At 38.7% G+C, this 20865-nt stretch overlaps 4 protein-coding genes and 1 long non-coding RNA gene across 6 annotated transcripts in view; 4 read left to right on the top strand and 1 right to left on the bottom strand.

Moving 5' to 3' along the window:
* LOC105226835 (muscarinic acetylcholine receptor DM1) overlaps positions 1-20865 on the bottom strand; it is a 70050-nt gene that overhangs the window by 33485 nt on the left and 15700 nt on the right. The window lies entirely within an intron of this gene.
* Positions 719-6664, top strand: LOC105226832 (uncharacterized). 2 transcript variants are annotated; one of them, XM_011205914.4, is made up of 4 exons: positions 719-951; positions 3338-3402; positions 3468-3851; positions 3917-6664. In XM_011205914.4, the coding sequence occupies exons 2-4, from the start codon at positions 3379-3381 to the stop codon at positions 6533-6535; spliced, it is 3027 nt and encodes a 1008-aa protein (XP_011204216.2). In that variant the 5' UTR covers positions 719-951; positions 3338-3378; the 3' UTR covers positions 6536-6664. The 2 variants fall into 2 exon arrangements, with proteins under 2 accessions (XP_011204216.2, XP_029406332.2); XM_029550472.2 differs by having other exon boundaries at positions 719-1229.
* LOC105226831 (neurotrimin) lies at positions 13381-17174 on the top strand. The gene is made up of 6 exons (XM_011205912.4): positions 13381-13944; positions 15526-16008; positions 16078-16521; positions 16589-16669; positions 16731-16865; positions 16922-17174. Exons 1-6 carry the CDS (start codon positions 13767-13769, stop codon positions 17131-17133), a joined length of 1533 nt encoding a protein of 510 aa, XP_011204214.2. The 5' UTR covers positions 13381-13766; the 3' UTR covers positions 17134-17174.
* Positions 18144-19356, top strand: LOC105226830 (tubulin-folding cofactor B). The gene is made up of 4 exons (XM_011205911.3): positions 18144-18379; positions 18436-18795; positions 18875-18996; positions 19062-19356. The coding sequence occupies exons 1-4, from the start codon at positions 18257-18259 to the stop codon at positions 19180-19182; spliced, it is 726 nt and encodes a 241-aa protein (XP_011204213.2). The 5' UTR covers positions 18144-18256; the 3' UTR covers positions 19183-19356.
* On the top strand, positions 19762-20425 carry LOC125777804 (uncharacterized). Its single transcript, XR_007422407.1, has 2 exons — positions 19762-19983; positions 20321-20425. It is a non-coding gene; the product is annotated as an uncharacterized LOC125777804 (long non-coding RNA).

Raw genomic sequence — 20865 nt, 5'->3', positions numbered from 1 at the left:
TGTTATAGTATATCATTTAAAATATTTTATGATATAATAAATTTTGAAATACATATGTATGTACTTGTATTGTTAAAATTTTAGTAATAAGAATTATTTACCATTATTACTAGAATAAAAGTTAAATAACGTTTCTATATATTGGATACAAATAGGTCTCATTACAAATCCAATAAGTAGATCATTATTGTTATTGTAATTTATCATCGCTAATTGGTTTTTAAAATATAGTGGTTAGCTAATTGGGACTTAATTCGGAATTATGACAGGAAATTAATAATCTAATAATCTCGGGCAGTAACCAATACTTACTTCTAATATCAGAAAATACTTACTTTAACAAACTATCAAATATTCCAATTGGACTCTTAACTTCTCTCTGACTTAAAAAAAAATTATATTATGATTGAAAATTAAAAAAAAAATAAATTTCACAAAAGAAAAACAAAGTTGTGTGAAAGAAAAATAAAAATACCCAAAAAATTTTAATTTTTCAAATAAATTTTGAGTTTATGTCAGAACTTTCAAAAAAATATTCAAACTTAAAAAACATGTTTAAACATAAAAAAATATGTTCTAACTTAAAAAAAAATATGTTCAAACTAGAAAAAAACATGTTTAAACTTAAAAAAATATGTTCAAACTTGAAAAAACATGTTCAAAATATTCTCTGCCATATAAAAAGTATAATTATTTTAAACAGCGTTGCCAACGCGCCTGCCAACTAAGCCCATATGTTTTTTTAACCTCGCGAACGCGCTCTAAGCCAAGTTTGAGTTCGTTTTAAACCGGTTTTTGGCCAACAGCTATGCATTTGAGTAATTTCCTTTACGGCTGCGAACAGTTAATGTGAAGACTTTGAACGAAATGAATGTGGTAAACGGTGTTAGAAGTAGCTTATTGCCGTTTTCGCGCTCGTAGACACAAATATTTATTATACTGGAGTAGTGCGTAAGTGTGTCTGTATGTGCGATACACTAGTGTGTATATACATGTGTGTGTGTGTGTAAATACCAGCCTATGAAAATATTACAAATTAAGTATTGGAATTTTATGGCACAACTTTACGCCTGCGCTTTTGATTACGCCAAACAACTTTCGCATAGTGAAATTGATGCAACGCCGCATAATAAAAATCCAATGAATATGACAATTTTTGGAAAAATGTTTAGTGATTTCGTTTAAATGCAGCGCAAAAGTGTGGTGTGTGGCTTAAAACACATACGACTGTAAGTATGTAAGTGTATGTGTGTGTAAATTTTTTTGTATGCGCAGTTCGTAGGCTTAAGACACCAGTGGGAATCAATAGCCTACATACTAGCGCACAAACACACACACGCATACATAGAATTTTATGCGATTTTTATACAATATTCGCCAATTGGAATGTAAATCTACATACATAAACTGCAAATTTGCATGGAAAATATATAAATTATTAAAAATACAGTTAACTTTTTGAATTATATACATACATACATACATATATGTACATTTCACTAACTGCATATCAACAGAAGAGGTGTACGGTAAATGCACAAGCATATGGAGGCTCATTTTTTAGTGGCCAAGTGTTGTGAAAATATCTCAAGTAAACAGTTAATGAAGGCCAATGGCATTGGTGGTAACTAATCTTGCGATATTGTTCGTGTCGAACTTCATTTTACGCAGGCGCAGAGTGAAATATGCGTGAACATATTTGCTTTACATTTATGTACATTTGATATTCGCCTAATGTTGCTTGATATGCACAACACGGTGTGGTGAGGCTTAATGAAAAAGTTATAATACCGAATCAAAACAATAAAACGATGAATGAAAATATTAAAAAAGTGCGATAGCTATAGCGATGTGGGGCAATTTGGTGTGTTCTATGTTATATTTATAAAATATGACTATTTAAATTTTAAAAAATAAAATTGAAAAAGAAAATTAAAAAACTACAAAAAAATAAATAAAGGAAAAAAAAAATAAAAAAAAAATATTATTATAAAAAAATTTAAAACTACAAAAAAACAAATGAAAAAATAATAAAAAATATTTAAAAAAAAAATTGTTATAAAAATCAGCAAAATATTTCCTCTTTCTTAAACAAAACTGATATTGGCAGGCCGATGAGTTTGCTAGAGAGGCCACCATTTCGCCAATTTCATCCGATTGGAAGCGAGTCAGTTTTCCGATGTCTTCTGTCGTTCTGACGTTTGACCTTGAGACTTTAAATGAGCACGCAAAGTTTTGTGGCGACTGTGAGATCCTTCTGGTCCTCCGAGCTATTTGCTCTTAAAAAACCAATCTCGCCGCAACTGTATTGTTCCAACTGGTTTCTGTCCAATAGGTTACCACGCATTGCGACCAAAGCTGTATGTAGAAAGGCGACATAAAATCAGCGTTTCACTTTCCCCTCTATTGCCCGACTTTAGCCAGACTGAGATTGGAATATGTCGGTAGACACGCCATTGGTGAACCTAGCGAAGTTGCTGGGATTGTGATAAACTCAAAACGCTTCGTCGATCTATATGATTCTGGTGATCCACTTTTAGAAGTTTATCGAAAACAGAGAGACGAACTGTCCGCAATTTACAGAAGCAGGCTCAAGGCCCATTTCCATTTACGTGGATAAAGATCACATCTTCTCGGTCGCGCACAGCAGGCTCCTGGAGTTGGTCAGGATGCTGGACCTTTGTCATCATATGTGATAGCAGTACAAAGCCTCAGTTTTCTTAACTATCTATCTATCTACAGATTTGATGAAATTGGAAAAATAGTGGCCTTCTTAGCTAACGCATCGGCTTTCCGATTTTCGGCGACTCCGCTGTGACCTTGACAAGTTTTGAGCTAAAAAATACATTTAGAGGCAGTACATTTACTACTACCTTGTTGGCAGCCACATACGTTTCAAAGACGCTGCAGTGAGCTGGCAATCTGAAAACAGAGTTGATAGAGAGCCCTGACCGAGATTCCATCACCTTCTCTCCCTCTAAAACCTCACACCTTCACCCTTCTTCTGAGCGCTCTACACCAGACAATGAGCCTAAAAAAACTAAACCATAAATAAGGTTTTATAGAGCCATAACACCACTTTTGGTGAGAGGCCCCACCTCTTACCAATTGCTCTGCTACAAACGTGGAAGGCGAGCGATGCCTTACTCACACTCTTCTCGATTTTTTGGTATTCATGAGAGCTTTCTATCATGGATAATACCAAAGTATTTTACCCACCGGTTGAAGAATAGAACTTACCAACGGGGGAAACTTTGTATATTCTAATAAATAAAACTAGCTCAATTTCACCGAAGTAACCTTACTTAATTATTTCAAATATTTCTGTTGCTTGCAGATATCATATGAAATAACAACTGCTTGAGACCATAGTTTACTATGCTACCAAATACGATTAGTCAGGTAAGCGTATATAAGCCTTAAAGTTAGAACTTTGCTCACCAACCGCACTTTACTTTCACTGATAGGACCGCGGCAAGGACTGGACCTGTCTGCACGAGGCTGCCGCAAATGGCAACGAGGAAATGCTGCAGACGCTACTCGCTGGCAATGCAGACCACACGGCCAAGGAGACCAAATTAGGCAATACACCGCTGCATGAAGCGGCGTCGCGCGGCTACAGCCGCTCGGTAAAGTTGCTCTGCGCGCCCAAACCCAACACGAAACCGCCACCGAAGAGTAAGCAGAAGCAAGAGGCAACGAAACAAAGTCGTGGCACATTACAAAATGCAACGCTGGGCTTACAAAACTTTGCCGGTTTTACCGCCTTACATTTGGCGGCACAAAACGGACATAATCAAAGTTGCAGAGAGCTGCTAATGGCCGGCGGCAATCCGGATATTGAGAATTATGTAAGACCATGGTCTTTAGAGATATTTCGACTATTTTCAATTTAATTTTATTTTACGTTCACTAGTATGGCGACTCGGCGCTGCACACGGCCTGTCGGTATGGACACGCGGGTGCCGCACGCATTCTACTCTCCGCCTTCTGTGACGTCAACAAGAAGAATCTAAATGGCGACACACCCTTGCATATAACCAGCGCCATGGGTAGACACAAATTGTCGCGCATACTGCTGGAAGCCGAATGTGAAATCAATATACGCAATTCGCAAGGTGAGACGCCGCGCGATATAGCAATCCGTAAGGGTTTCGGCAAAATACTGGACATTTTAGACAATCCACATCGCTTACGCAATAAGAAAGGCAAACCGGCAACGGGTGAAGAGGATAAGACGAAAGCTGCGCCCTGCACGTCTAAAACGCATGCGAATGAGGTCAGTTGGTCGCCATACGGCTGTCATTACTTTCCAGATATGCGCGCATTTCCATCGCCAAAACTGGAGACACTACCCAAAGAGCCGCTGAAGCGTGGCGAACAATACTATTTGGATCTCGCCGGGCATATACGCAAGGGACCGATTGGTATCGGTAATATCTGCTACTGCGGTCCATTCTTCAAGCACATTGAGGATAAAATCAATTCGAATAAGCGACATTTGCGCAAATACGTACACACTGCTAAGGAACATTTGGACGATAAGGTGCAAGCTTTAGCGGCGCGCACAAATCATCAGATTGAGAAGTTAACGCGCACGATGATAGCCGATCGTGTGGAATGTCAAACTCGACGTTTATATTTGGAGAACTATTTGAAACGTGGCGATCCCTTACGTTTAACGGCGGACGTTACGACGCGTGGACGGGAGGCACGTGAAATGTTCGACACCTTGAAACGCTGTCGAAGTCTTGAAGTTCTGGAGAAACTCGACATGTCGGAGGGTAAGTTGGCGAACTCGCGCAGTTACGATCTGCTCGATGCGAATGCGAATGCGCCGGAAGTGGTTGTTGAAGACCGTATGAATGAAGCGCTGTGCTGTCCACACTCCACTGAGTTGCAAAATCATTTGAGCGAAGACTCAAACAATGAGTTTTATGATGTTTCGAAACGTTTGGGTAGTTTACTAGCGAAGACGAACACATTTCTGACAGTGCCCGCACATGCAGTACCAAATTCACCGACCAAAGCAGCAGCGGAAGCATTGGAAATAGACGCGAATGACGATGGACTGAGCGCGCGTGTGCAAAATATGCATTTGAGTCCATCGAATAGTGAGGCATCGAATATCACACCGGCTCAGTTGAGTTCCGAAACTGGTGCGATATCGAGCCCCGATTACAATTGTAATTTCCGTACGCCACACGGCGCGGCAAAACGCAAAGCTTTTGCAGCGACAACAGAAGAAACTACAACCACAGCATCATCATCGATGGCATCACCAGCCGAACGTACACAATACAGAGATAAACCGATTACTAACTACGGTAATGAACGACAGCTGGAGTACTTGTACAGCATACAGAAGCGCGGCAGCGTCATACAGAATGTGATAAGCGCATTGCGCAAAAGTCATCAGAGAGCCGATGACAGTTTGGTGTTGGCGAAGACACGCAACGAATCAGAGTACACACAAGAGGATAAGCTGGGCTATAAAGATGAACTCTTTCAGGTGCAACGTTCGGCGGAATGTGAAAGCAAAGAGGCTGCGATGTTGAAAGAGGTCGGTTTGCCACTTGAAAATTTGAGCGTGAGCACGCATGCCTTCGCAATGAAGGGACGAGACTTTAACGAAATGCAACGCTTACAAACACAAGTTGGCGAATACACAACACCAATATACAATGAGCAGGAGGAGGCGCGTTATCAGGATTCCTCCTACACGGAAAGTCATCCGGGCGAAGACTGTTTGGATTCGTTGGAAAGCGTACAGCAACAACCGTCACAACAATTCACGGGTGCGAATAATGCGCCATTATATGCGCAACAAGTCTTTGACAAAGTCGGTGTGGCGACTCATGGCTCAACGCCCTCACACGCCACAGACTCACCGGATTCGCAGAATTATGTTTTTCAGACAAACTACTGGCCCGAACGTTATGTGCCGAAAGACGCCTACTTTCACGATTTGTCACAACGCAAATGCAAAGTTGCACAACCAAATGTTGCAACCCCGGCCGCTTCAATAGTAAAACCGTCAACCGAAGAGCCTACGGCATACACGAATGCTTTGCCGAAGTTCAAAGTTGCTAATGCGGTAAAAAGTATAGAGAAGCTTAATGGTCAAGTGCTGGCGAATACTTATATACGTGATCCCACCGTTAGGAGTAGCCTTAAAGCCAAATCTTTTGTAGTGCCTGCAGTCGTAAGTGCAAGCCCGAAGAGTTGCAGCGCTTGTACCGAAGCGATTTGTAATGGAAATTGCACTTATGACGAATCGCTGAATATAATACGCGAGCCGCGTATTCGGCGCCCAATTCACGAGGAGGAACAAAATGAAGCAGTGCCCATTGATTTCACGACAACACAAGTGGCGAGTTTGAACGAAACTGGCGTTGTTACGACATCAGCAGTTCATAATGGCTTGGGACCCTATAGCGCTTACAGTCACGACGAAGCTGGTGCGCTCGCTGGCAAAACCAGCAGGCTGCCGGCAGCGGGCTTCTATGCGAGTAATGTGTCTAGTTTGGTCTGACGTTGCTATTAATCCTAAAATTTGTTTAGTGTTTAAATATTGTATTATATTATATAACTAGGTATATATGTATGTATGTGTGATCCTATAAGTTATGTAGGGGTGTCCAAATAATTGTAAAAAATATTGCTAGGCATTAAATATATTAAATTAAAAATAGAGATATAATGATTTTTTTAAAGTTGCTTTGAATTTCTATAATTGCCCTCATGTTACGCTTGAGGTTAGGTTAGGTTAAGAGACCGATTTAAACAGTGATCTCACTTGGAAATCATAGAACGCTAGATTATTAGATCCTTAAAAATCGACAAAGAGCTTTGAGACGGCTAATGCCAGTTTCGGTTATATCTTCTGGATTGCCGAAGGTAAGACTACCGAGATGTTTCAGCCTAAGTCGTGCAAAGTCTGGACAATGGAAGCGAAAGTACCTGGATGTTTCTACCGCAACATTCACCATACAAGTTAGACAACTAGCGTCCGCCAAGATTCTTAGCCTTACCGCATGAATGCACGTTGGACATTGTCCAAAAATAACTTCTACGAATGCGGCAAGATAAACTTTGTTCAAGGCAATGAGTTCAGTAGATCTCCTACGTTCTTCTCTAAGCAAAAAAAAAAAAACAAAGGGTCGCATAAGACCTCTAAGCGTGATACATTGGTTCAGTGCTAGAATACCAGACGCCAAGATCCAACTCAGTCCGATTCCGCTGTGAGTAACGCAAAGGTGTATCCTCTGCAGCTACCAGAAATTCCGCTATGACCAGGCATGAAGTAACTTGATGCTATTTCTAGTAAGGAAATGTGATCCTAGACTAGATTTAAGCACACAGTTAGCGATATCAGGGTTAGTTTTGGTGTAGAGCTGTCATAGTGAATGCTCATCTTCCTGAAGGAAGCTGCACTCGCCACCTCGATAGCGATCATTTCCACCTTAAACACACTACAGTGGTTCGTTAGTCTAAGATTAACGGAGAGTTCATTTGATTGTTGGAAAAGGCTTAGGCTTCAGTTTTATCAAAAATACAAGCCTATGAATGGTATAAAGTCTTCAAAAACGGACGAGAGATCGTTAAAGACATGCCTTGTTCTCGACGACCTTCGACCTCGTCAACTGATGAAAAAAGTGAAAGATGTGTGGCTTGAAAATCGTCAGGCAAGTGTTAGAAAGATGTCCAGAGCATTAGACATATCTCGCGAGTTCGTTTGAACTATTTTGGTGGATATTAATCCGTAAAACAACGCCAAATCAGCTCAAATCAAGGCGATGCTTATTATTTTTTCGATATTCGTGGTTTGATGCATTAAGAATTTGTTCCTGACGGACAGACGGTCAATAAGGATTTATGTATATTTGCCCGCATTAAGGCGTTTGCGTGAGAACATCCGTAAAAAACGGCCGGAATTGTGGAAGAACAATTCAGAGATTGGTTGATTATAGCCGTTGATAACGTCCAGGAAATATCGGTGGAATGATGAGATTAGTGCATACACTTTGATAGTAGGAATTTCCAACAATCACACTATTGAATACCAAAGAAATTGTATAAAATAGGTATAGAGGTTATGTTGCTAAGAAAAATCTAGGAATTTCGAATTTACTTAGTGTAACGTGAAGCCTTCGTTTTTTTAAATAGATTTCTTGTGATCTGATATCTTCCTGATATCAATATTAAGACGGCGAAGGGCTGCTGAGATCCGCTTTGGACACAAAAACAATTTTAATAAATCTCAAATATGCCTTTTGACGTAGTACAGAAATCGGAAATACTATATACCAAGCAAACTTATTTACTCCAAATATGCGCTGCTGCTGCATTTCTTTTAGCACTTACATAAACATTTATTCCAAGCCACGAACTTCCTATTCTTCGTTTCATATACTTATACTCGTACATACTTATTCACGGATATATATTTATGTATGTAAGTACTAAAATAGAATTAACATTGAATTGTCTGTCAAATTGGAAAATAAAAGCCTATTATTTTCTTTTGCATTTGAATGTGTTCGGCTGGAAGAAAGCGCGACAAAGTGGAAGAAAGCAATAAGTGGCTGACAAAAGGAGCATGTATCCATACAAACAGACAGCATACAGCGTAACTGTATTAAAAATGATATTGAAGATGTTATTTACTTGATTTTAATGTCAACCAAAACGGAATAATCGGAATAATAATCGCAATGTACGTACTCGTAGATAAATACATATGTATACAGTTAATCATAACAGATTAATTTTTTGAATATAGTAAACAGCTTGATATGTATGTTATTATTTTCCCGACCACGCATTGAATAAATATTGAATACGTCAGTTATTTCGAGGCGTCACATGTTTTAAGAATCGCCGAATAGTCGGAAAAAATTAAAAACTTGAAACAGAAGTTCGCCATTTAACTATTATCAATTTCATAAGCCGGTTAAGAACTACAAATAAGTTCTTTTAGTGAATGAAATGAACGAGCAAGTAAATATAGGGTTATACACAGTCATTTCTAGCTCTCAGAGCAGATATTATCTAACAAAAATACGATTTAGTTAAAGTTAAGACCAAGTTAACCAAGCTCAAAATCGAAGACGCAGACTTTTAACTCGAACCAAACACCCTAAAATATGACAAGCAGTGCTATTTACGGCCCGTATACCTATCATTGACGTTCTATCCCTATTTAAGTTTATTTGGAGAATACTTCCCATATGTTTTGCTTGATCTGTAATCCGAAAAACTCTGAATTGAATTGCAGAGAAGTAGATAACATCCTGTCTCCAGTTAAAGTTGGGATATCTTGATGAAGCAAGCTCTGCTGTACTCTGAACAGGTTCATATAGAACTTGGCCGGAATTTCGAAAAAGTGCTATAACTCTGTAACCAAGTAAGCAGGTCAGATTAAGTTAGATAGCTGATCCATCAGCATGGCGGAGGAACCACACCTAAACTGTTATGTTCAGTCCTTTGTGAAGTAAGACGACAAAAATCCTGTAGTTGGATATTCGCTATCGACAAAGCACCCTGAACCTATCACAAACCCGCTTAGATGTTTTTTTTTTATTTTCATCCAATGAGCTTTTTCCTTGAGAAGGAAATACAAGGAGGAAGTTTTGAGATTATTCTACCTCATCTTCTTCCAAAGAACTGATGCTGCTGCTATCTTAAAATCTTACAACGTTAATCCCGATCGGACAATGTCTAGTTAGAACCACTACATTGAAAGGTGGTCTTTGGTGGGAGTAAAGAGTCCGCTAGACCTTGAGCGATTTATCCAAAGCCAAAAGGACCTTGCGACTGCACAGCTGCTGATAGTTGACCAACGCTTGCTGAGCTGGTCTGAAGCCCAACAGTCCAATAGTGAGCCACAAGAAGCCTACGGAGCTCCTTTGCTTTTCTATTCCGCAGTTATTGAGATTGAAGTGCCCAAACAAGCACGCTCATCACCCTTAGAGTTTCCTACAATACCGCTGTGGCCAGGTATCCTAACCAGTGTAATCGTCAAATAGCTTGATGGTAGAGATAGTGGATAGTATCCACTCTGATGGATGCTGCGCCCCGAAGCAGTAGATCTTCGGCTATCTTTACAGCAGCCACCTCCGTTTGGAAAGCGTTGCAGTGATCAGAAAGCCTAAAACTGATGGAAAGTTCCCAACATCAAATATTCCCCGAAAGCTTTAATCCATCCGTAAAAAAGCCCACTGCCCCTCTCCCTCCCATTTTTTAACATTTTATTCTTAACTTAACTTTTTCATTTGAAAATTGCATGCATTTTCTTTCCATAATCCACTAGCAACAACACTGTAATTTACAACTAGTTCGTGCTTTGACAGTTATGTGGAAAGGTCAGCAACATTGCGACTCTTACACATTACACCATCTGTCTCGATGTCGCAAAGGCTTTAATTATTTTTCAATAGTTCATTCTTAAGAGTGGACAGACACGCTCACACACACACAAACTGGGCCACACATTCCCCGCATGTCGATATATCAATCGAATTAATGCCATACTCACACACACGCACTTGAGTTGTTGTGTTGTATGTGCGTGTGTTGCAAGTTTTTAATTAAGTATTCTTGTCAACATGCTTAGCCGCCGTCGTCGATTGGCGTGACCGATGATGATGCTCATCTTTTGGCTACACACTTTGTGGTATCATCGTTTAAATTCAATTCAATTTATAACCAATTACTTCATTAAATTTAACTTGAGCCATCATAGCGCTCGCCTTGTCAATGTTTGGGGTGTTGTTCGAGTCGTGCACTTTTCGCTGTTGTTGTTGCTGTCAAATATTTGATTTGGAAAATTAGTTGTATATTTATTTGTATTTGGGTACCATTCAATTTCTAGTTTTGGAAGTATGTTTGATAGTAGTAGAAGCAGTAAGAGTGACGCAAAGCTTTCATGTCTGACATATAATATATGTATGCAAGTTTCGTTTTGACCTCAATATGGATTGTAGTCCGGCATGTACAACTTTCCTCTGAGAAAGTAATGAGGTGTACTTAATTATCATAAAATGTTTCTCCTCATCATCTTCTTCCAAACAGCTGATGCTGCTGGCAACCAGTAAAAATCTTACTACATAAATTTCGATCGGACAATGACTAGGTTGATCCCCTACAACTATTGAAGGGTGACCCTTGCTGAGAGCGAAGAGTTCTCTATACCTTTTGCGATTTACCTTGGCAGTTGACCAACGCTTGCTGAGCCTACGGAGCTCCTACGCTTTTCCATTCCGCAGTTATTGAGACTGAAGGACCTGTCCAAGCTAGCTCATCAGCCTTACATTTTCCTGCAATAGCGCTGTGGCCAGACTTCCAAGCCAGTCTAATCGTACAATAGCTCGATGGCAGAGATAGGAAGCTTAAACAACCCTTCCCTAGCCTTGAGTACACAGTCAGCGAAATCAAAGCTAATATCAATGCCCTACTATCAGAGTGGATTGTAACCACTCTGTAAGAGACTGCGCTCTGAAGCAATAGTTCCTCAATAGTTTCGGATTTATTAGCGTACTTACTCGGCTTCACAGATTTTAAACGAGTTTTTCTCAAAACGCTTTCCCAGAGTCGGTGAGAAAATTACACCGAAACGGCTAGACTGGAAAATTTCACAACACCCTATTAGATATATTCTGTAAGAAAATGACTGAAGTAATAACTGTAAAATCAATAACTAACCAGATATTAAGCAAGCGCCAAACCTTGGAAGAGGCCCGTGAATAGAGGATCGACACACACCACCTGCTGCTTTTGACACCACGAGAAGCAATGACACTGAGCAATACCAAAAGCTCCGTCAGAATCGGGAAAGACCTCTCCGAGCCTTTCGATACCAAACAAGGTTTCAAACAAGGCGACTTCCTATAGTTCGACTTCTTCAATCTACTCCTGGAGAAAATAATTCGATCTGCAGATTTAAATAGAAAAGGTATAATCTTCTATAAGATTGTATAGCCGCTTCGTTAGTTCTGCTTTATCCAGACTGGATAAGGAAGCAAAGCCAATGGGTCTGGTAGTGAACGAGCGCAGGACGAAATATCTCCTGTCATCAGACAAACAGTCGTCGCACTTGCCTTGAAATCCAACGCAGAATAACTCTTGTCAACAGGTACTACTTCGGACTGAATAGGCACCAGAGAAGTAAAGTCCTCTCTCGATGAACAAAGACCAAACTCTACAAGTCATTCATCATCACCGTCCTTCTATATGGTGTATCTAATGAGTCTGGTTACGAGTTTTCGAGATAAAGGTTCTGGCGAATACCGCAGTAGATGGAATGATGAGTTGTACGCGATATATGACGACATTGATATAGTTTAGCGAATTAAGAAACAGCGGGTAATATGGCTAGGTCATGTCGTCCGAATGGATGAAAACACTCCAGCTCTGACAGTATACCCGCCGGGGAAGCAGAGGAAGAGTAAGACCTCCACTTTGTTGGAAAAACCAGATGGGAAAGGACCTGTCTACACTTGGAATCTCCAAATGGCGTAATCGTTGGAATCTTCTATCTGCGAGTTAACAAGAAAGGTCTTCGCATTTAAATATACATATAACGGAACTTTGAGTGCTCTATGCCGGTTGTTGAGCTCACAACTTCCGGACTTCTCCATCTCCGCCATTATAATAACAACTTTAATACCGTTAATTAGCAGCTCCGGTAAAATATTCATACTTTTTCTTAGTCTCACTCTTCAAATTTATGCTTAAACTGCTGTCTCCCGCAGTCACATAATCCCGCTTTTACGGCAAACGCTCATTTTTCTCAATTTCCGTTCGCCATTGAATAATCGCTTTTGAATTAAACGACACACCGCCCGCTAAATTGTCACCTTACAAAGTCGTTTACATATGAAATCAAACACACTCACACGCACGCGCGTTTATATGTGTGCGATCTTTTGTCCGTTCAGAATTGAGAATAATGTTTCTTTCACTCGTCTGCGCAGAGCAAAATGCAGCCACGAAGCGCAATCTTCCCATGACTTTCTTCTAATGATTATCTCTAGTTATGCGGCGGCAGCACGTTTATGGGTCTTAAAAAGTCGCCGAAAATTTGGACTTGTAAACATATATAAAATACTATAACTAACATGTGTATGTGTGTGTGTGTGTGTGTGTAAGTCGAACGCATTTTATGCATTCTTCAAGTGAAGCTGAAGTGTCTCTGCATTTGTTTGGCAATCGACGAAATACAAAAATAGGGAACAAGAAAAAAAGCGGAAGGCAGCAGAAACGGAAGCCAGCGACGTCATTCGTTCGCAATTTGTACAGCTCGCTCTTAGAATGAACTGTGATCAACAGCGTGGGGGCATGATCACTGAAGCTGGCAATAAAGCGGCGCTTACAGTGCTCGAGCCATTAGAAAGCACGAAGCTAAGACACTTTTTGGTATGCCGGAGGCGCTCAGTTCGCGACAAACACTCGGACGATGCGCAACGCTGGCGAAAATGCAATTTCGGAAGCGCTAATTGATCGCAAAGACGCCAATACTTGTATAAAAAATATATAGTGCAGTGAGAAAATTGTTGTGTTGAAAGAAAATATACACGGATAATTTATGAGAAAAAAACATAAAAAATTAAATAATCAAAGAAAAATAGTATTGAAATAAAAATTAATAATAGCTTTGCTATTTAAGTGTTAAGCCGCAAGTATTTGAAATCAGCACCAAAACTAGAAAAAGTATCAAAAGTTACTTTAAAAAAATTAACTTAAAAAAATCTAGTAAACCTACAATGACACCAGCCATTTCAACCGCAATCCACCTTATCACATTTGCGGTTTTCTTTGTGGTGGCGAGTACAGCTTTGACGAGCTTGGATAATACTGTAGAACCCGCTGAGTTGAAACGTGACGATTTGGCGAGAAGATTTCTGGAAAATGACACCGTTTTATTAGCTTGTGACAATCATTGTACGTATTCTGCTTCGTGTAACTATTTATAAGGAAAGTCGATATTGAACTTCAATGAAGGGGCATGAGAGCTTTAAGCGTGTATTCTAGTCTCAAGCCCTAAATTTCGAGCATTTTTATTTATATTTGAAGAGTACACAAAATTAATTTAAAAAAAATTTATTGAGTAAAGCATTCTTTAAGTAGAGCGTCATCATGATACTCTTGGGGTCATCTGAAAACAAACACTTTTAACAAAGAGATTCTGCAATTTTTGGAAAAAAAAAGTATTTTATACCCACGCGACGCCATTTCCGGTGACGTTCGGAAGAAAGATGATCGCGTTGGCAGGATAACACCTTACAGGATCATCTAAAGTGAAAAAATACGTGTTTAGTTGAAACCTTAACTTAGAACTCGGGCGAAGGAAAAAAACTGAAAATTGGATTTTTGGCAGACATTTTTCCAAAAAAATGTAAATTTCAGTGAAATATACGCGACGAAACAAATCCTTCGTTCAAGCCTTGGGGAATTGTATTTCAAAGACCTGTGTAAAGTTCCATGAAGATCGGTTGAGTAGATCTTGCTAATCGGCTTCAAGAATACAGTTTCCAGAAAAACGTGTTTAAGGACGGCACACAAGTTCTCAAGTCTGTATCTCCGAAACTATTACTCGGATCAACATGAAAACTTAGGATAATATTCTAGAGGTGTTGTAAAATTTAATAAGACAATAAAAAATTCGATTTTTTGAATCTTTTTTATTTCTTCTTCAAATTTCTGGACTAGAATACCCCCTTAAGTCGTCTTCGAAGAAATTTGTTGAGGTTCTAAATTTCCTATTTTTAGAAAAACTTTCGGGTTTGGAGCAAACAATTCACCGAGTAAAAAATACCGGTTGCTAATTAGTATAGATTTTTTTGGAGAAACTATTCGCCGAGTAAAACTTAATCGGTGGTAACTTAGTATAGATAAAACAGAAAGGCAATGTTATTGAGACTTCTAAAGCAGGATATGGAAAACACTCGCACCAGGCAAGTTTCGCTGACTGCACGATCTAAATTTAATGCTTTTTGACACTCAAATATTGGTGTTCGTGATATAGTAGACTCCACAAAATACTTATGCGACATTTCACGGAGCGGCAAATTCAGTTTGGGGAACAAGAAAAAATCACACAGAGCCAAATCTGGTGAATATGGTGGTTAATAGATGGTATGCACTGAGTTTTTGGATTTAAATTCGGCCACAAGCGTACTCTTTTTGAAAAAAAAAAACTAGTTATAATAGGGCGAGTCGAGCAAGAACGCGTTTCATACCCAAAATATTCAACTAATTCATTAGAACCTACTGACGAGAGATCTTAAGCTCTCTTGCCATCTCTCGAGCGCTCGCCACACCATTTTCAAGCACCATATCCTTCACTTTTTTAATATTTTCATCAGTTGAATTCGTCCAGAACGAGACATGCCTTCAACGATATCTCGATTTACTTTAAAATATTGCCTGGAATTAAAAAAATGTTAACGCAGGGCTGTATTTGGACAGAAAACCTAGTTCAAACACGACTGCCCCCTAAAACTCATAACTTCTATGAACTAGTTTCGTTTCAGTACGTGCGTTGGTACAAAGAGGACCAATTAATTGTCGATTCACGCGACAGCAATGAGACATTAACGCCCGATCGCATACGACTTTGGTCCAACGGTAGTTTACAAATTGCGCAGCTGCAACCGATGGATACCGGCGATTACAGTTGTGCATTGAAAACCGACAATGACACGGAAGTGCAGAGAGTGCACAGCATAATAGTACAATATCCGCCGACGGTCAAGACGGAACCGGAAGGTATTATTGAGTTGCCAATCGGCGCGGTATTTCAAATAATCTGTGAAGCTCGCGGCGTGCCACAGCCCAAATTGTATTGGCGTTGGAATGGCAAATTGGTGGATAATCAGCTGATCGGCAATCGTTTGAGTATGCAAATCGAAGTGGGTTCACGTGCGCAAACCGGGCCGATCGAATGTGTGGCCAACAATAGCATAGGTGAACTTGCAGTGGCGGGCATGTTTTTGAAAGTGCAATGTGAGTAGTTGGGTATAAGATTTATATATATGTATGTATATAAGTATATTTTATGAAACCCGTTAATAGTTCCACCAGAGGTGCGTTTGGAAAGGAATATAATCTACACTAAAGTCGGCATACGCAGCGATTTGGAGTGCCTGATCGAAGCGGTGCCACGCGCAAGTGTTAACTGGTTTCACCATGGCGTACCGATGACCTACGATTCCCGAATAAGTCGCTATGAGCTCGAAATGCAACCGAATGTTTCAAATCTACAATACAACACTGTCATTAAGCATACATTGTCTATTAGAAATGTACGCGACTCAGATCTCGGTTTGTATGAGTGTCGCGCCGAGAATAAATTGGGTTTCAAGAGCGCGGCAATCGATTTGACTGGTCGTCCCATGCCGTGTGTCTTCAAAATCAATCCAGGTGTGCAGAGTTCAACCTCACATGTGCTGGTATGGCAGACGGAAAGCTTGTCGGCGTTAATGGAGTTCAAGTTAAAATTTCGACAGATACCATCAGGTAAAAATAGGCAATTTAGCAGAGTAAGACGGCATTTTATACAATTTAATTTTACTTAATGTTGCAGCCAGCATAACACCGCAAACTTTGGATACTGATTTCAAAACCGATTGGACTATTTTGACCATACCATCAGAGCTATCTGCCGGTAATTTAGTCACATTAAGATATGAATGTAAAAGTTGTAAATATTATTTATCTATTTTTAGGCCCCATCCATATTACAACATACACCTTACATGGTCTACAGCCAGCAAGTGTCTACGAGGTGGTAGTATTCGCACGCAACCACTTTGGTTGGAGTGAGAGCAGTAAAATTGTGAGATTCGCAACGGGTGGCGAAGGTGAGACAAACCAAAAACAATTATAAAATATGTTTTGATATTGCTGATTCATTTAGTTGAATTACCAAATTACTCCACGGAATCGGAGTTGGATAGCAACGAGGAGCAGTCGTCTTTAGAAAGTGTAGAGCAGCCGGAGGAAAACTCGGTGCATTTGAATGAAATTTATGAAAGCAGAATTATTAACTCGGCAGCGGCCAAAGTATGGCGGTTTATGAATTTAGCAGGTTTCATGGCATTTGCTTATGTAAAATATGTATTAATATGATATTTTATAATAATAAAAAAAAGATAGTAATATTACAATTAGCAGTGGATTTTGTACATTTTTAAGCTAAATATATAATAATAACAAATATTTTAAATACCTTATTGGACCTTTCTGTTGCAACTGCATTAAAAATATTCCAAATTGAACGGCGGTTCTTGGCGCAGTTGACAGAAAGTTCATACACAACTTCCATCTCAAGCCATAAAGATACTCATGCACACGCATTTGTTTACAAACAGTCATGAAATCAAAAAACCACGAATTTTCCAAATAATATTCTAATTAGAATTTACAGGTTAGTAATTCACTTTGCAATGGTTATGAGGGATTTCTTTTGTATAGTAAAAGTTGGCACTCAAGAACTGCTCTTTAATATTTATATTCGCGCTTTATTCTTCATTAACACTGGCACAAACTCACATAGACACAAAAATATCACTTAAAACACACACTTTGCTCAATAAATATAATAATTTCTATAAAAGTGTTTATTAAATTGATACGCACATTATCTGCACATATGACTCGTAATGGACACATACTAAATTAATGCACTTGGGAAATAAATCTAATATACTACGCACACCTTTTATAAACACGATAAATTTAGTTGGTTGTAACTTTTTAATATGTATATTAAAATTCACATTTATTTCAAATTAACAAACTTAAAGCGCAGCGGAAAAATTTTAACCGGGAACTGTCAAATTTGCGAACTGAAGATGATTGGCAAGTCAACGATAATTTCGGAAATCGATAGCTGCTTCCGAAATTTCAGCTATTTATTTATATTTATGTTATTATTGTCACTATTTATTCTAATAACAAAACTTTGAAACATTTAAATAAACAAAAATAATAATAATTTAAAAAACCACATAATTAAATAATAAACCAAATAATTATAAATTAAGAACAAACATGAACTGCTATATCGACACCAAAACAGTCCAATCTGTGAGACGCTTCACAAACGAAAATGTAACGCCGTCACATTAGTATGCGTGCAGCACATTACTAAGCAACTGTCAAAGCGAAACAGAAAACAACAAAAGCGAATTTCAAGTCTGATTTCATTAAATTAAACTAGATTTTGTGGTACACAGAAACCTACGTAATAATGGAGCCCTTGCAGATCAATAGTGGTGAGGATTATGTTAAAGTCAATATATCGAATTCCAAAAACGACAGCATCGCGCTGGACTTGAAATTTGCAAAAAGCCTTACAATCGGCCAACTGAAGGTTTGTAGTTTAACACAACTAAACATTTCTAAGCTGAGCCACTTTCCTACTCATAGTGCAAATTGGAAATCATAACAGGCGGCAATGCAGCCACAATGCAATTGGAGTTGTATAATGGCGATCGACTGGTCACAAGTCTGCATGATGACAGCGTTTTATTGGGCGCGTTGCCCATAGAAACGGGTATGCGCATACATGTAATCGACAACTTCAATTGGATAGCGGATGTGGAGAAATTCGAGCTAACCGATGAGCAATACGAAACCAAACAGGATACTGTGCGTAATTTTCTGAAAAAGAACCGTATGGGCAAGTACAATGAAGAGGAGGCGCGTCAAAAGGAGGAAAAATTGCAAAGACAACGGCAGCTGGAGCAGGAGCGCGCAGAGTTGTGCACTATCGGTGCGCGCTGTCAGGTGTGTGCTTAAAGTGGTGTTTCGATTTTGATTTTTATGTTATTGTTTTTGAAAGTAATTAAATGCTTGTGTACATTAGGTGACAGTGCTTGGCAATCCAGTGCGTCGTGGTACCGTCAGATACAATGGGGCAATTGATGGCAAGAAGGGTATTTTCATTGGTGTGGAGTATGATGAGCCACTTGGCAAGAATAATGGAAGGTACGTGCATGCTAAATTTTTACATTTTTTATTTATTATACTTTATATTTTGAAAATATTCACAGCGTTGATGGCAAGTCCTACTTCTCTTGCGCACCAAATTACGGCGGCTTTGTGCCACCGACGGCAGTAGAAGTGGGCGATTTCCCACCAGAGGATACAGGGCTCGAAGAAGATGAGATTTAAAACAAGACGACTTAAAGTATACTCTACGCATTTGTGATTGATTTTATTTAAAAACTTAGTAACGTATATACATATATATATTTTATAAAGCTAATTTTGTATAATTTAAATTAAAATTTTTGGCGCATATGGCGTAATGAAATAAATTTACAAAATCAATGAGGAAAAACACCACCACCCACACACACCTTAATTAACGAGCCGGAACACCTTGCGACAGTTGCGCCTTTTGCGTTCAATTATGGTCATAACTAGCACAACAACTTCACTGCCATACTGATATGTATACCATTTATTGTTGTTATACGCGTCATCTCATGACTAAGCGCCGGCAAAATGCGAGCAGCCAAACATATGCCGCTCCGTTGCTGTGCCTCATGCTTTGGCAGCAAAGCGCAATGCGCGATAAAACTTGTAATGGCAGCAAAGTCGACAAAAGCATATACAACAACCGGCTGGGCTTTGGGTGCACACACATACACAGACGGACGTCGTTTTGACAGTTCATTCATTGCGGCGCTAAGGTGCACAAGTGCTAGCATATACTTAGCCAAACGCTAGTACCAACATTTAGTAAGATTCAAATACGAACGCGGTTAAGTATTGCTAGGCGCGCGCGCTGCTAAACGACAGTAAACGGACTATATATTGGAATTTACGCTGTTGTTGTTGTATTTTTAATTAGTTTTGTTTTTTTGTTAACAGAAAACAAAGCGCTAGTCAATATTGATAAGAATGCAAATTGATATGCAATCAAGTGCAATTGTGTAGTTGACGGAAGCAAAAGTAACAAAAAATAAAGTAAAAAAAATATAATAAAATCGTAAAAATAAAAATAAATAAAGCAAGCGCATATACTTACTTACTTACATACATATGTAAGAATGTTTGAAAGGAAGCTGCTTGAGGGCGCGCGAATAAGTGAAATAAATTTAAAATTCTCGTTTTGTAAATGAGTTCGCGCACAAGTCTGCCATATATAGCATTGTAAATTTACATACGATTGATTTGCTATATTATTGGACTTGCATATGCCCGTCTGTAGCTGCTGCCAGCGCCGATTTATTTAGTTTTCATACGATTTTTGTTTGTTTTTATTGTTTTTGGGGTCGTAAAACAAGTGTGAATTTTATTTTAGTGCCAGTAATTTGTGTACAATACAATACGCGCTGCTTGTTTTTGGAAAATTTATATATAACTGTGCTGGTATTTGGTACAGCAGATGCCCCTCAATACAAGTAGCGTGAGTGTGTGTGCGTATGCATATGAAAAGTCGTGCTGCTGTTTAAAGTGTAATAATGCAATGCAATTACGTCTGGCAGACTTTCCCAAAACTATTTATAAATTAAACGGCTGTTTATATTTTGTGAATCATAAAACCGCAATTAACTGCAAATTTGTTGAAAAATTTGGAAACACATTACACAAAATTATTAAAAACAAAAAAAGCAAAGCGGCGCAAAACGCTTTTTGTAAAAAGTGACGTAAAAGGTGGAAATTATTTAAAAAATAATTTCAAATTAAAACCCATAAAAAAATAAAATAAAAAAAAAATTTAATCGAAAAACTATTTTTTTTAATTGAATTAAACATTTTTTACTATAAATGAATTTAATTTTTTTACTATAAAATTTCCTTACTTTATAAGAATTCTTAACTATAAAAAATTTCTTGCTATAAAAA

The sequence above is a fragment of the Bactrocera dorsalis genome, chromosome 3 (assembly GCF_023373825.1).
Source record: "Bactrocera dorsalis isolate Fly_Bdor chromosome 3, ASM2337382v1, whole genome shotgun sequence".
NCBI classification, from domain to species: domain Eukaryota; kingdom Metazoa; phylum Arthropoda; class Insecta; order Diptera; family Tephritidae; genus Bactrocera; species Bactrocera dorsalis.
This window is presented reverse-complemented; position numbering and strand designations above follow the sequence as displayed.